This window comes from Fringilla coelebs (assembly GCF_963513975.1).
Source record: "Fringilla coelebs genome assembly, chromosome: 13".
Classification (NCBI taxonomy): Eukaryota; Metazoa; Chordata; class Aves; order Passeriformes; family Fringillidae; genus Fringilla; species Fringilla coelebs.
The window spans coordinates 5,164,632-5,180,379 of record NC_140039.1 but is presented as its reverse complement, the minus strand read 5'-3'; the positions used below and the strand labels follow the sequence as shown (position 1 = coordinate 5,180,379).

Below are 15,748 nucleotides of genomic sequence, written 5' to 3'. Positions count from 1 at the left end.
CTGTAGATTAGTAAAGCTCAATGAAGAGAGAGGTAGGAAGACAGACGTAGATTATTCCTTGAGGTGAGTATGTAACATCTGTTCCCTGGACACTCTAGGTGAAAGCTGAGCATGGGGAGGGAATGCAGGTATGAATGTGCATGCAAAATTAATTCAGGAGCTGGAGAAGAGCTTTCAATTTGTAACGACCAGGGGAAGAGAAGTTTTTTAGTGTGCCGGGGTGTATAGCATCATGTTGTGTTGTCCAGTCAGGTAACCCACTACATCTTTGTATGTTACAGGAGCAGCTACTGAACTTCATGTAATTTAGAGATACGGTGAATTTAGAGACTTCGCCTAGTAGTGGATTCAGAAACTTCTCTGAAGAATTTGTTAGATTTTCATTATTTTCTGGAACGTCGAAGGAAGCATAAGGATACCCAAAAGAAAGTGCAAGCAAACTAATAAACCTTTTATTGATTAGAAGTGTTATAAACAAGAAATAGGTTATCCATTTTCTTAGGCTGCTATGCTTACAACTAGAACCCAGAATTGCCAAGTGGGAGCCCAATTGAAAGTTTGTAATTTCAAGTTGTTGGAATGTTCTGTAACAATGTACTTTTTTGCTGCCTGTTCTCAGTGACTGCGGGCCCAACCCCCCACCTTCGGCGCGGTCCTGCCGGGGCAAGAGACGAGTGGAGGCGGCTCCTCCCCAGCGCGGGTCCCGGCGGGGCCGGGGAGGTCCCCGCGGGTGGTGTCAGCGGGGACCGGCCCGTCCCGGGAGCGTCCCGGGAGCGGCGGGCTGCCCCCCCCCATGGGGCACGGGTACCAAGGGGGGGGGGACGGGGCACTCCGGGGATGACAAGGGGGGGGAAGAGACTGACCCCCAGTCGCTTCCCAGCAGAGACAGCTGCAGGGCGTAACCTACTGTCCCCTAAATGCTAGTAGATTGAAATGCTAATGTAGTAGTTAACGCTGTATTGTACCAGTATCACCTTGTCTGGGGCTGTTTCTCTAAAGGGATGGGAGGGGGATATCCAGAGATATGCAAATAAATCCTAGACCCAAGGTGCAACGGGGGGTGAAAACCCCCAAACTCGTCTAATAAACCCCCAAAACAACGAGCCAACTCAACTAAGAGTAGAGCGGGGTCAGGATATCAGAGTCCCAAGCCTGCAGAGATGCTGGAAGCCTCGGTCGCCCCTCACCCTAGCTGAAGAAGACCACAGCTCGAGTGAGGACCCCGGGACTGGCCGGCAGGCAAGACGGGTAATACCCTAGCGCTCTTGTGAGGACGGGACCCCCAGCTCTGCCCCTCAGTGGACAGAGCTGCTGCACGATTCCTCCTCCTCTGAGTCACGCGGGAAACAGCGACAGGAGCTGCAGACCTGCCGAATGCCCCTATCCTGAGCTGATCACTTTTAATAAAGGCATCAAAAGGAGAACTGTCTCCTGCCCATTTATTACAAGAAGCGAGTCATGTTAGCTCCTTGAAGAAGTTGCCAAACAACATTACTTTCAAAGATCTAACAGGGATAGATATCTGCAAAGCCTGTTAGGCCGTGTTTCAGAGCTGGGTCTGAGGGTCTCATGTCCTGGGGAGCCAGGGGAAGGCTCCGGTCCTGACTGTGCGGCCAGGCCGGGGCCATTGAGCTCCAGCCCATCCCTGGTGGCTCCAAGGGCAAGCAGGAATGTCAAGGGTCCCCCAGGCCCGGGCCAGGCCAGGCCAGAGCAGTGCCCCCAGCCCTCCAGGAGTGGACGGGCTCTGCCAAGCCCGACCTGGGCACTGCCCCCAGCCCAGGGACAGGCGGGTGCTTTGCCCGAGAGCCGTGCCCAGAGCAGCAGAGCTGTCACAGCCCCAGCTGATTCTGGCCGGTGTGAGGCCCGAGCAGCGCCCGGGGGTGCCCTGGGCAGTGCAGGAGCGGCACAGGAGCAGTTGCCAGGGCAGGGGGAAGCACGGGGCTCAGGCTCTGCACGGCCACACAGCCTGCAGGCCGCAGGGGACAGAGCCAATGGGCCAGGCATGAGCAGCTCTGCGGGGCTCTTAGCCTGCAGCAGCATCGGCCCCAAGGCTGCTCTGCCCCTGCCTGGCTGATGGGCAGGGCTGGAGGCCTTGCAGAGCAGGGGCCATTGCGGGCACGGCTGTCCCAGGAGCTGCCCCCTGGCCCAGCTGGGCCCCACTTGGGGAGGAAGGCGGCTCCCAGCACCAGCATGGCTGAGCAGCTCCTGTGTCCCTGCTTGTCAGCCCTTGCCCTGTCTCCCAGAGGTCCCACTGATTGTTCTAGAAGTCATGGATCTGGATTTCCAGGAGCCTGTTTGCAAAGACATGAATGAGAAAAATCAACAAGAATTCTTTGTGCTTCTCTTCTTGACTTTTTTTATCCAATGTATTTGCTAGCAGGAAAAACTGGCAAAGTTCCTATAATGTAGGAAAAGCATGCTCCTGCATTTGACTTGAGGAATGTTGCAAGCTCTCCTGTCAAATGTACACAGAAAATTCTCATTGAATTTTCATTCTCATTGAATTTTCTGTGTTTCCACAGAGTCTGTAAAAAAGATGACATTTCTAAGGAGCTTAACACTAATTTTCCCATTTATATGAAATGTCAAAGTTGTTAGTTGATAGGATGACAGGATAATTCAGGTCTGGAGGCAGCTGTGGTGGTCTCCAGGTTTATCTCCTGTACCCAATGGTGATCAGCAGCAGCATCACATCAGGTTCATCTCAGTTTTCTCCAGACGGGTCTTGAGGGAAACGTCAGTTCAATCTCTGCAGTGCAGGCGCTCCACAGGGGCTCTCTGGGCAACCAACTGCAGGGGCAGGAGCCCTGGAGTGGCAGTGCCTGAACAGCACCTTCCTGCCTACACTGCCACCCTGGATGGCTGCCCCAGGGCCTGGCATTTGACCCTGCACTTGCTGCAGGAGTCCCGGCCCTGGTTCCAGCCAGACCAAACGCTGGGACCCATGGCAGAACCTTGGTGCCCCAGGGGGCAACCACAAGCAGTTGCCAGGCACCTGAGGCCACGGCTGCCCCAATTTTGGGTACACAGTGCTGATGTCAGAGTGGCCACTGTGACCTGTGCAACCAAGGCCCCAAAAGGGAACGCTGGGCTCAGGCCGTGTGTCAGTGCGACCTGACAACGGGAGGAGAAGGTAGGGCAGGGACGTGGCTGCCCAGGGACCAGAGGGGCCCCACACCTCGGGGCTCTGGGCCGTGCTGCAGGCTCAGCTGCCTCTCCCTTCCCAGATTCAGCGGAGGAACAGACAGAAGACACTGGTGTTCTTCAGCGCGACGACGGGAGAAGGCGGACGGGAGCAGGGCTCACGCAGGGCTGAGCAGGGAGCAGAGCCCTCGTGGCTCTGGGCCTGTTCTGCGAATTCCCGGCACTCTTCTTTCTCCCACAGTGAGAGAGGATCTGGAAGTGACCACGTCACTCGTGGACACGGAGTCACCGCTGACAGCCGCCATGGGTGATGACAGCAAGCAGGAGGGCCCTGGTGCCAGGGAGCCAGGTGAGGGCAAAGCAGCCCTCTGACAGCCTGGCCCAGGGGCTCTTGTGGCAGGCAGCGTGGGGCCCAGAGCAGACAGAGGCAGGGGGAGGCAGGAGCTGCTCAGCCATGCTGGTGCTGGGAGCCTCCTTCCTCCCCAAGTGGGGCCCAGCTGGGCCAGGGGGCAGCTCCTGGGACAGCCGTGCCCGCAATGGCCCCTGCTCTGCAAGGCCTCCAGCCCTGCCCATCAGCCAGGCAGGGGCAGAGCAGCCTTGGGGCCGATGCTGCTGCAGGCTAAGAGCCCCGCAGAGCTGCTCATGCCTGGGCCATTGGCTCTGTCCCCTGCAGCCTGCGTGCTGTGTCGCCGTGTGGAGGCTGACCCGGACATGTGCGGTGACAAACTGGAGAAGGGTGGGCTCTGTGCCCACAGGTTCTGCATGGTGAGTGGCTCCGGGCGCTCCCTCCACCCTTGCAACTGGCGGTTGCTGCCACCCTGTCCTCATCAGCTGCTCCCCTTGTCTGCAGTTTTTTGCCAGTCTACTATTTCGCCAAGAGAACCACCACGCTGGACTCATGGGCTTTCTCCCTCGGGACATCCGAATTGCAGTCCAGCGGTCAGCACAGAAGGTGAGAGCGGGACAAGCGCAGGGAGATTTGTGCCAGGCGAGGCCTGCCAGAGCTTTGCCCAGACAGCAGCAAAGAAAGGCCGGCCCAACAGCCGGGACAAAGTCTGGCTCCCAGCAGCTCTGGCAGAGAGGCTCTGGCACAGGAGCCTCCCTCCTCCAGCAGGCGGCTCTGTGGGCTGCGACCCGGCAGCGGCCGCATCCTGCGCCCTGCCCGGAGCCGTGGGGCTGCCTGGGGAGGCCCCGAGGCTGCTGCTGCTGCTGATGGGGCTGCTTGGCTCTTTCCAGCTCTGCTGCGTCTGCGGCCAGAGGGGGGCAACCATCACGTGCTGCAAGGAGGACTGCGGGAGATGGTTCCACCTGCCCTGTGCCAAGGAGGGCGGCTGTGTCAATGTATACATTACTCCATACAGGTACCTCATTTCTCCTTGTGGCCACCTCTGCGGAATGAGCCGCATTTCTCATTTCCCCATCCATTTTCCTCCAGGTCCTTCTGCCCTGAGCATCGTCCAGAGCAGGTCGTGGAGGCGACTCCTGAGCCAGGCACCAATTGCCCCATCTGCATGGAGCCTGTGGAGGACAGAATGACCTTCACAACCCTGGTGTGCCCAACGTGCAAAAGGGCCTGGTTCCACAGGGACTGCATCCAGGTTGGAGCCCTGCCCTCAGCCCCAGGGCACAGCAGGTGCTCAGCAGCAGCAGGGCCTCGCTCACCCTGCTTGTGTTTGCCCTGCAGGGACAGGCCATGCGCGCTGGTGCTTTATTCTTTCAGTGCCCCCTGTGCAGAGACAGTGGGGAATTCCCTGTTGCAATGTTCATCTTGGGGATCCGAATCCCCTTCAGGTTGGTGTTCTTCTGCCTGGCCCACCAGTCAGGAGGGGGCAAGGGCTGTGCTGTGCCAGGCCCTGCCCCAGGAGCCCTGGCCATGCCCTGTCCCCTGAGTCTGGGCTTCAGCTTCACGCCCAACTTGGAAAAGTGCTGGAAGAAGACCAGGGACACCCTGAATCTCCATGTCGGGAGGGCAGCAGAAATTCATCAGTTTTCCATTTCTCTATCAGACTACCAGCATGGGAGGACAACAATGCCTTTGCAGATCTAGGAGAGAGGCACAGCCAGTGCAATGCTGTGGAATGCCTCTACCCTGGAGGCAGGGAGGAGGCAGAGGAAGCAGGGTGAGTTGGGATGCTGCTCGCAGGGCTCTGCAGGGAAACCGTATCTTGGCAAGGGCTCAAAGAGCAAAGAACTTTAATACCTTGGCCAGACAGCCATGTGTGGGGACATTTTGTCCTCAGTGTCACAAACTTCTTTGCTTCCCCAGGCCCTGGGAACTGCTCCTGTGCTCCTCCTGTGCTGCTGAGGGCACCCACAGGCGCTGCTCTGGCCTGAGAGACAGCACATACAGATGGGAGTGTGACAGCTGTGCTGGGCTTGGAACGGGTATGAGTCAAAGCCCCCGGTGTCCTGGGCCGGGAAGAGTGCCCAGGCTGGGCTTGGCAGAGCACATCCACTGCTGGAGGGCTGAGGGCACTGCTCTGGCCTGGCCGGGGCCTGGGGGGCCTTTGACATTCCTGCTTGCTCTTACAGCCCCCAGGGATGAGTCAGAGCTCAATGGCCCCAGCCTGACCAGACAGTCGGGACTGGAATCTACTCATGGCTCCTCAGAATCTGAGGCCTTCAGCCCCAGCTCCCACACCACAGTGCCATTGGGGCTGGCTTCCCCATCTTCATCTCCAAAGACCAGTAGCCTCAGCAGGCCCCAACTCGCAACATGGGAGCAGTCACGGCCATCTACTTCACGGGACAGCAGCAGCCTCAGAAGATCAAGGTCAAGATACAGCAGCTCCCCTAACCTTGAGGACCAGGTCCATTCCAGACGTGGTCGTCCTCGCCGCAGGCAAAGCTGCTCTTGCCAGCAAGGTCAGGCCCAGAGCCCACCTGTCCGGTCCAGGAGTCGCCGTGACCGGAACAGTGAGACACGGCTGAGGGCGGAGAGGCCCGGGCGAAGGGAGACACCATCACGGATGTCCCCCAGAGACCGGTGCCCCTGCCAGCAAGGTCGGGCCCAGAGCCCACCTGTCCTGTCCAGGAGTCGCCGTGACAGGAGCAGTGGGACAGGGCCAATAACTGAGAGGCCCGGGCGAAGGGAGACACCATCACAGACGTCCCCCAGACGCAGGTGCTCCCGCCAGCAAGGTTGGGCCCACAGCCCACCTGTCCGGTCCAGGAGTCTCTGTGACAGGACCAGTGGGACAACACCAAGGACTGAGAGGCCCGGGCGAAGGGAGACATGGTCAGGGACGTCCCCCAGACGCAGGTGCTCCCGCCAGCAAGGTCGGGCCCAGAGTCCACCTGTCCGGTCCAGGAGTCGCCGTGACAGGAACAGTGGGACAACACCAAGGACTGAGAGGCCCAGGCGAAGGGAGACATGGTCAGGGATGTCCCCCAGACGCAGCTTCTCCCGCCAGCAAGGTCGGGCCCAGAGTCCACCTGTCCGGTCCAGGAGTCGCCGTGACAGGACCAGTGGGACAACACCAAGGACTGAGAGGCCCGGGCAAAGGGAGACATTGTCAGGGACGTCCCCCAGACGAAGCCGCTCCCGCCTGGAGCGCCGGGCCTCGAATCAACCTGTGCGGTCCAGGAGTCGCCAGGACAGGAGCAGGAGAACATCAGCGAGTGCTGAGAGGCCCAGGCGTAGGGGGACATGGTCAGGGACATCCCGCCGGAGCAGCCGCTCCCGCCAGCGACGTCGGACCTCAACTGGGACCTCCAACAGCAGCACGTAGCATCAACTTTTCTTTCTAGTCCATGTGTTCCTTGCTGGAAGTGAAGGTGAGAACGGTCAGTAGAGGGACCTTGAGATTTGCAGGTCTGTGAGAGAACCACATTGCTCTTGATGTTTCTATTGGCAGGAAAGAAGTCTCTGCATAATACCTTGATTGCTATGTAACTGTGTATTCAGTGAAAAGTCACTTAAGGATGTGGCTAATTAAAAAGAACTCTTGTTCCTGCCTTTAGACTCCAACCTCAGATGTTTCCCCACTGCTTACCCTTGAGAGTGAACCACTGCTTAATGGGCTTAGATATGCTTAGGGAGACATTCAGAGCAAGGTGGCTCTTAGCGGAGCTGTCTCCGAAAAGGACGTGTGCTGTGTTGCTATCCTTGAACAATCTCATTTCAGTAACACCAAAAAAAGAAGAAAGAAGAAAGAAGAGCGTGCGACACTGCCTCAAGTGTCTGAAGAAAAACTTTTACAATATTGCTGCTGATTTGAAAGACTTGATTGGACATTCAAAGAGCAAACCAGACAAGACTTAGGAAATACCCTGGGACAAAGAGGATGCGCAGGACTCTGCCCCAGATGACCATTTGGGACCTTTGCCTGAGAACGACGCAGCTCAGGAGCTGAGTGCTTTCAAGTTTTCCTTCTTTGGAGATGCAGAGGAGTTGGGCATCAAAGAAGGTAACGGCAGAAGCCTTCTAACAGTGCCATTGCTAAGGAGGAGCTTCTGGCAGGCACCGTAGAGCAATACGGTGTAAAGAAGGTCAGGATCCAGGGGAGGGATTTGCAGCAGCAGAAGTCAGTAATTAGGCAGAAGCATTTTGATCTCCATTTCTGCTTGCCAAGGCTGTGGTAGATTATTGAGAGGTTGCATCTCAGGAATTCTGAAAGGCATGCTCTGAGAAGGCATTGGGGTTTTTGCTGAGCGGTGAAAAAGCCTGTTCATGCCCTGAATTCCACACACAGGGAAAAAGGTGACACACCAGTCATATCAAGTTTCATAGAATCTAACAAGATTTTTAAAGGAAATGGGCGTTAATGTATGGGGAGGAGCAAAGTCCTGGAGCTGACCCCAAGATCCATGAACATTCTGTTTGTAACTGAACTCTATTCTTGGACCTTTAGAAAAAGGAAACGGAATGACACATGATCATTGGGGCGTCCTAACCTTAGATAAAATGAGGCCGTATGAAACAAAGATGAAACAACATTAAATCGAGTCCCCGTCATGTAGGAGAGAAAAGAAACTGCGTGAAGTTTTCCAAAGTATTAAAAAACCCAAAGCAACGGCACAAAGCAATGAGGCCCCCACACTTCTGAACTCAGAAGGCATTCATTGTCTTCTGAATGCAATGATAAATGTTTTAGAATAAATAAGAGATCCCTAGAACAAAGTGGAAAATACAGATGAGCAGAGATGTAGCTCAGAAAATCTGGCAAGGGCAGATTCTGTCCTTCCTAAATCTGTCTTCTCCACTGAAAGTATTTCACTTGAAAGGAGGAATTTTTCCTGACCAGTAGAGGAATAATCAGGTTCTGGGTTTTTTTCTCTATCGGTGCTGTTATTGCAGAGCCTTACGTACTTGGAACAATAAAGCCGGTAAAAGTCACGTGGCAAGAGGACCCACGTTTCCAAGACAGCAGTTCTGAGGGTGATGATGAGCCTGAGATGTCAGAAATTGAAAAGGACCAAGAAATGCAAGTTCCATTTCTCTTTGTTGTCTACGTGGCTGTAGTAGTTGGATGCTGGGGGAATATTAAGAGCAGCACTCAGGAAATGGGAAACTGACATTGCACAGAGACAAACTCCCAGCAGCCCATTTGATGTGAAGTTGAATATGAAAAAAGAGAAGTAGAGCACAAGAAATTAACCGGGTCATTTTGGTTTGACCAACTCCAAGCAGAGTTTGGCCAAAAGCCAAAGACACAGTCAGTTTTCTCTTTAGAAGTGGGTTTTGTAAAATAAAAAGCTCTATTTAGTTACTAGGGAATAAAGCTTTTCCATGTATAGAATGTCTCTGAAGCACTAGAGGTTCCAGCCATGTTCATGGGATTTGATAGTACAATTTAGGATGCTCAAACCCCTTTGTACTTGTCTAGGTTTCTTTCTTTACCACGCACAGAAAGTGCTAGAGTTTTTTCCTTCTCAAAAGATGACAAATGCCTAAGAGGTATGACAGAATTTCTTCACCCCCTTTTGCATTTTTTTCCTTTTGAACTCTTCCTGGAATTCAGTGAGGAGGACAAAATGCTGCCTGGTTATGAATGTTTTCTAGTCAAAATTTGCCACCCTCACTTGTGCTCCAAGTTGTGGTAGAATCCTGTGAGAACGTCCTGGTAAAATAAAGGTCAAGCCGATTTCTGGCTTTCTTCTCTTTCAGATAATTGCCTAATAGGAATCTGGACTTGTAGGGTTTACCAAAAATTAGTCACTTGACAGGTTACCTAGACATTTTGGATCCTTTCAGGTATTTATATAATCTTTAACTTTTTCCCCTCTCTCTGGTGTTAGCGTTAGAAATGCTGAGTGTGCTTGTCAGCCGCATATGTCCCTGTGGTTCTTTGTCCTGATGAATCTGGGGCTCTCTCTTCTGAATCCAGTGAATTTTGTATTAAGAAACAAAGAAATCAACATCCAAGGGAAACAAACACAGTCCCCAAAAACTGCACAGGCCCATAAAACAATTGCTGGTTATATTTTGTAGAATAGAGTCTTAAGCCAGGCTTAAAGGATGCGCCTTTCTTGAGACTGATGAGGTAACTCTGATGAAATGCACTGCTGGGTTCATACAGTTACCGGCCTGCAATCTTCCGGCCTGTCTGATTTTACAGGGTGTGTGCAAATGGAGAGAGCTCAGGCCTCAGCAAACCTCAGTTCTGGGGGAAGATGTGGGGTGCTGGTGCTGAGCTTTTAATGAAACAGCTGCAATTTCACTGCAATTTAGATTGCAGCATGTTGAGGAAAACTGCCGCTGCCTTTCATTGTTCTCAGTGCAGCAGGCTGCAGTAGGGAACATTTCTGCGGGAGCCAAGGTGTGGTGGGGGGCAGGAGAACAGGAAGGACATGAAGAATTGATTTCTGACTTTATTGCTGTGTTGTTCAGGATTGTTAGAAGCAGCAGCACAATGAGAAGTGTTTAAGCCTATTAATATTGGTTTTTTCTTTTGTGCAGAGGGTCCAAAGTTATTCTGTAGATTAGTAAAGCTCAATGAAGAGAGAGGTAGGAAGACAGACGTAGATTATTCCTTGAGGTGAGTATGTAACATCTGTTCCCTGGACACTCTAGGTGAAAGCTGAGCATGGGGAGGGAATGCAGGTATGAATGTGCATGCAAAATTAATTCAGGAGCTGGAGAAGAGCTTTCAATTTGTAACGACCAGGGGAAGAGAAGTTTTTTAGTGTGCCGGGGTGTATAGCATCATGTTGTGTTGTCCAGTCAGGTAACCCACTACATCTTTGTATGTTACAGGAGCAGCTACTGAACTTCATGTAATTTAGAGATACGGTGAATTTAGAGACTTCGCCTAGTAGTGGATTCAGAAACTTCTCTGAAGAATTTGTTAGATTTTCATTATTTTCTGGAACGTCGAAGGAAGCATAAGGATACCCAAAAGAAAGTGCAAGCAAACTAATAAACCTTTTATTGATTAGAAGTGTTATAAACAAGAAATAGGTTATCCATTTTCTTAGGCTGCTATGCTTACAACTAGAACCCAGAATTGCCAAGTGGGAGCCCAATTGAAAGTTTGTAATTTCAAGTTGTTGGAATGTTCTGTAACAATGTACTTTTTTGCTGCCTGTTCTCAGTGACTGCGGGCCCAACCCCCCACCTTCGGCGCGGTCCTGCCGGGGCAAGAGACGAGTGGAGGCGGCTCCTCCCCAGCGCGGGTCCCGGCGGGGCCGGGGAGGTCCCCGCGGGTGGTGTCAGCGGGGACCGGCCCGTCCCGGGAGCGTCCCGGGAGCGGCGGGCTGCCCCCCCCCATGGGGCACGGGTACCAAGGGGGGGGGGACGGGGCACTCCGGGGATGACAAGGGGGGGGAAGAGACTGACCCCCAGTCGCTTCCCAGCAGAGACAGCTGCAGGGCGTAACCTACTGTCCCCTAAATGCTAGTAGATTGAAATGCTAATGTAGTAGTTAACGCTGTATTGTACCAGTATCACCTTGTCTGGGGCTGTTTCTCTAAAGGGATGGGAGGGGGATATCCAGAGATATGCAAATAAATCCTAGACCCAAGGTGCAACGGGGGGTGAAAACCCCCAAACTCGTCTAATAAACCCCCAAAACAACGAGCCAACTCAACTAAGAGTAGAGCGGGGTCAGGATATCAGAGTCCCAAGCCTGCAGAGATGCTGGAAGCCTCGGTCGCCCCTCACCCTAGCTGAAGAAGACCACAGCTCGAGTGAGGACCCCGGGACTGGACGGCAGGAAAGCCGGGTAATACCCTAGCGCTCTTGTGAGGACGGGACCCCCAGCTCTGCCCCTCAGTGGACAGAGCTGCTGCACGATTCCTCCTCCTCTGAGTCACGCGGGAAACAGCGACAGGAGCTGCAGACCTGCCGAATGCCCCTATCCTGAGCTGATCACTTTTAATAAAGGCATCAAAAGGAGAACTGTCTCCTGCCCATTTATTACAAGAAGCGAGTCATGTTAGCTCCTTGAAGAAGTTGCCAAACAACATTACTTTCAAAGATCTAGCAGGGATAGATATCTGCAAAGCCTGTTAATCCGTGTTTCAGAGCTGGGGCTGAGGGTCTCATGTCCTGGGGAGCCAGGGGAAGGCTCCGGTCCTGACTGTGCGGCCAGGCCGGGGCCATTGAGCTCCAGCCCATCCCTGGTGGCTCCAAGGGCAAGCAGGAATGTCAAGGGTCCCCCAGGCCCGGGCCAGGCCAGGCCAGAGCAGTGCCCCCAGCCCTCCAGGAGTGGACGGGCTCTGCCAAGCCCGACCAGGGCACTGCCCCCAGCCCAGGGACAGGCGGGTGCTTTGCCCGAGAGCCGTGCCCAGAGCAGCAGAGCTGTCACAGCCCCAGCTGGTTCTGGCCGGTGTGAGGCCCGAGCAGCGCCCGGGGGTGCCCTGGAGCCCAAGCCCGACCTGGGCACTGCCCCCAGCCCAGGGACAGGCGGGTGCTTTGCCCGAGAGCCGTGCCCAGAGCAGCAGAGCTGTCACAGCCCCAGCTGGTTCTGGCCGGTGTGAGGCCCGAGCAGCGCCCGGGGGTGCCCTGGGCAGTGCAGGAGCGGCACAGGAGCAGTTGCCAGGGCAGGGGGAAGCACGGGGCTCAGGCTCTGCACGGCCACACAGCCTGCAGGCCGCAGGGGACAGAGCCAATGGGCCAGGCATGAGCAGCTCTGCGGGGCTCTTAGCCTGCAGCAGCATCGGCCCCAAGGCTGCTCTGCCCCTGCCTGGCTGATGGGCAGGGCTGGAGGCCTTGCAGAGCAGGGGCCATTGCGGGCACGGCTGTCCCAGGAGCTGCCCCCTGGCCCAGCTGGGCCCCACTTGGGGAGGAAGGCGGCTCCCAGCACCAGCATGGCTGAGCAGCTCCTGTGTCCCTGCTTGTCAGCCCTTGCCCTGTCTCCCAGAGGTCCCACTGATTGTTCTAGAAGTCATGGATCTGGATTTCCAGGAGCCTGTTTGCAAAGACATGAATGAGAAAAATCAACAAGAATTGTTTGTGCTTCTCTTCTTGACTTTTTTTATCCAATGTATTTGCTAGCAGGAAAAACTGGCAAAGTTCCTATAATGTAGGAAAAGCATGCTCCTGCATTTGACTTGAGGAATGTTGCAAGCTCTCCTGTCAAATGTACACAGAAAATTCTCATTGAATTTTCATTCTCATTGAATTTTCTGTGTTTCCACAGAGTCTGTAAAAAAGATGACATTTCTAAGGAGCTTAACACTAATTTTCCCATTTATATGAAATGTCAAAGTTGTTAGTTGATAGGATGACAGGATAATTCAGGTCTGGAGGCAGCTGTGGTGGTCTCCAGGTTTATCTCCTGTACCCAATGGTGATCAGCAGCAGCATCACATCAGGTTCATCTCAGTTTTCTCCAGACGGGTCTTGAGGGAAACGTCAGTTCAATCTCTGCAGTGCAGGCGCTCCACAGGGGCTCTCTGGGCAACCAACTGCAGGGGCAGGAGCCCTGGAGTGGCAGTGCCTGAACAGCACCTTCCTGCCTACACTGCCACCCTGGATGGCTGCCCCAGGGCCTGGCATTTGACCCTGCACTTGCTGCAGGAGTCCCGGCCCTGGTTCCAGCCAGACCAAACGCTGGGACCCATGGCAGAACCTTGGTGCCCCAGGGGGCAACCACAAGCAGTTGCCAGGCACCTGAGGCCACGGCTGCCCCAATTTTGGGTACACAGTGCTGATGTCAGAGTGGCCACTGTGACCTGTGCAACCAAGGCCCCAAAAGGGAACGCTGGGCTCAGGCCGTGTGTCAGTGCGACCTGACAACGGGAGGAGAAGGTAGGGCAGGGACGTGGCTGCCCAGGGACCAGAGGGGCCCCACACCTCGGGGCTCTGGGCCGTGCTGCAGGCTCAGCTGCCTCTCCCTTCCCAGATTCAGCGGAGGAACAGACAGAAGACACTGGTGTTCTTCAGCGCGACGACGGGAGAAGGCGGACGGGAGCAGGGCTCACGCAGGGCTGAGCAGGGAGCAGAGCCCTCGTGGCTCTGGGCCTGTTCTGCGAATTCCCGGCACTCTTCTTTCTCCCACAGTGAGAGAGGATCTGGAAGTGACCACGTCACTCGTGGACACGGAGTCACCGCTGACAGCCGCCATGGGTGATGACAGCAAGCAGGAGGGCCCTGGTGCCAGGGAGCCAGGTGAGGGCAAAGCAGCCCTCTGACAGCCTGGCCCAGGGGCTCTTGTGGCAGGCAGCGTGGGGCCCAGAGCAGACAGAGGCAGGGGGAGGCAGGAGCTGCTAGGGCATGCTGGTGCTGGGAGCCGCCTTCCTCCCCAAGTGGGGCCCAGCTGGGCCAGGGGGCAGCTCCTGGGACAGCCGTGCCCGCAATGGCCCCTGCTCTGCAAGGCCTCCAGCCCTGCCCATCAGCCAGGCAGGGGCAGAGCAGCCTTGGGGCCGATGCTGCTGCAGGCTAAGAGCCCCGCAGAGCTGCTCATGCCTGGGCCATTGGCTCTGTCCCCTGCAGCCTGCGTGCTGTGTCGCCGTGTGGAGGCTGACCCGGACATGTGCGGTGACAAACTGGAGAAGGGTGGGCTCTGTGCCCACAGGTTCTGCATGGTGAGTGGCTCCGGGCGCTCCCTCCACCCTTGCAACGGGCGGTTGCTGCCACCCTCTCCTCATCAGCTGCTCCTCCTGGCTGCAGTTTTTTGCCAGTCTACTATTTCGCCAAGAGAACCACCACGCTGGACTCATGGGCTTTCTCCCTCGGGACATCCGAATTGCAGTCCAGCGGTCAGCACAGAAGGTGAGAGCGGGACAAGCGCAGGGAGATTTGTGCCAGGCGAGGCCTGCCAGAGCTTTGCCCAGACAGCAGCAAAGAAAGGCCGGCCCAACAGCCGGGACAAAGTCTGGCTCCCAGCAGCTCTGGCAGAGAGGCTCTGGCACAGGAGCCTCCCTCCTCCAGCAGGCGGCTCTGTGGGCTGCGACCCGGCAGCGGCCGCATCCTGCGCCCTGCCCGGAGCCGTGGGGCTGCCTGGGGAGGCCCCGAGGCTGCTGCTGCTGCTGCTGATGGGGCTGCTTGGCTCTTTCCAGCTCTGCTGCGTCTGCGGCCAGAGGGGGGCAACCATCACGTGCTGCAAGGAGGACTGCGGGAAATGGTTCCACCTGCCCTGTGCCAAGGAGGGCGGCTGTGTCAATGTATACATTACTCCATACAGGTACCTCATTTCTCCTTGTGGCCACCTCTGCGGAATGAGCCGCATTTCTCATTTCCCCATCCATTTTCCTCCAGGTCCTTCTGCCCTGAGCACCGTCCAGAGCAGGTCGTGGAGGCGACTCCTGAGCCAGGAACCGATTGCCCCATCTGCATGGAGCCTGTGGAGGACAGAATGACCTTCACAACCCTGGTGTGCCCAACGTGCAAAAGGGCCTGGTTCCACAGGGACTGCATCCAGGTTGGAGCCCTGCCCTCAGCCCCAGGGCACAGCAGGTGCTCAGCAGCAGCAGGGCCTCGCTCACCCTGCTTGTGTTTGCCCTGCAGGGACAGGCCATGCGCGCTGGTGCTTTATTCTTTCAGTGCCCCCTGTGCAGAGACAGTGGGGAATTCCCTGTTGCAATGTTCATCTTGGGGATCCGAATCCCCTTCAGGTTGGTGTTCTTCTGCCTGGCCCACCAGTCAGGAGGGGGCAAGGGCTGTGCTGTGCCAGGCCCTGCCCCAGGAGCCCTGGCCATGCCCTGTCCCATGAGTCTGGGCTTCAGCTTCACGCCCAACTTGGAAAAGTGCTGGAAGAAGACCAGGGACACCCTGAATCTCCATGTCGGGAGGGCAGCAGAAATTCATCAGTTTTCCATTTCTCTATCAGACTACCAGCATGGGAGGACAACAATGCCTTTGCAGATCTAGGAGAGAGGCACAGCCAGTGCAATGCTGTGGAATGCCTCTACCCTGGAGGCAGGGAGGAGGCAGAGGAAGCAGGGTGAGTTGGGAAGCTGCTCGCAGGGCTCTGCAGGGAAACCGTATCTTGGCAAGGGCTCAAAGAGCAAAGAACTTTAATACCTTGGCCAGACAGCCATGTGTGGGGACATTTTGTCCTCAGTGTCACAAACTTCTTTGCTTCCCCAGGCCCTGGGAACTGCTCCTGTGCTCCTCCTGTGCTGCCGAGGGCACCCACAGGCGCTGCTCTGGCCTGAGAGACAGCACATACAGATGGGAGTGTGACAGCTGTGCTGGGCTTGGAACGGGTATGAGTCA

At 55.7% G+C, this 15,748-nt stretch overlaps 1 protein-coding gene across 1 annotated transcript; it reads left to right on the top strand.

Annotated features, from left to right (window-relative positions):
* Positions 1-3,447: 3,447 nt before the first annotated feature.
* LOC311158694 (PHD finger protein 7-like) lies at positions 3,448-5,689 on the top strand (the record flags this gene model as incomplete). Its single annotated transcript, XM_084214265.1, has 8 exons — positions 3,448-3,493; positions 3,818-3,909; positions 3,995-4,096; positions 4,381-4,505; positions 4,580-4,742; positions 4,829-5,067; positions 5,151-5,264; positions 5,677-5,689. 8 exons carry the CDS (start codon positions 3,448-3,450, stop codon positions 5,687-5,689), a joined length of 894 nt encoding a protein of 297 aa, XP_084070391.1.
* Positions 5,690-15,748: the final 10,059 nt, after the last annotated feature.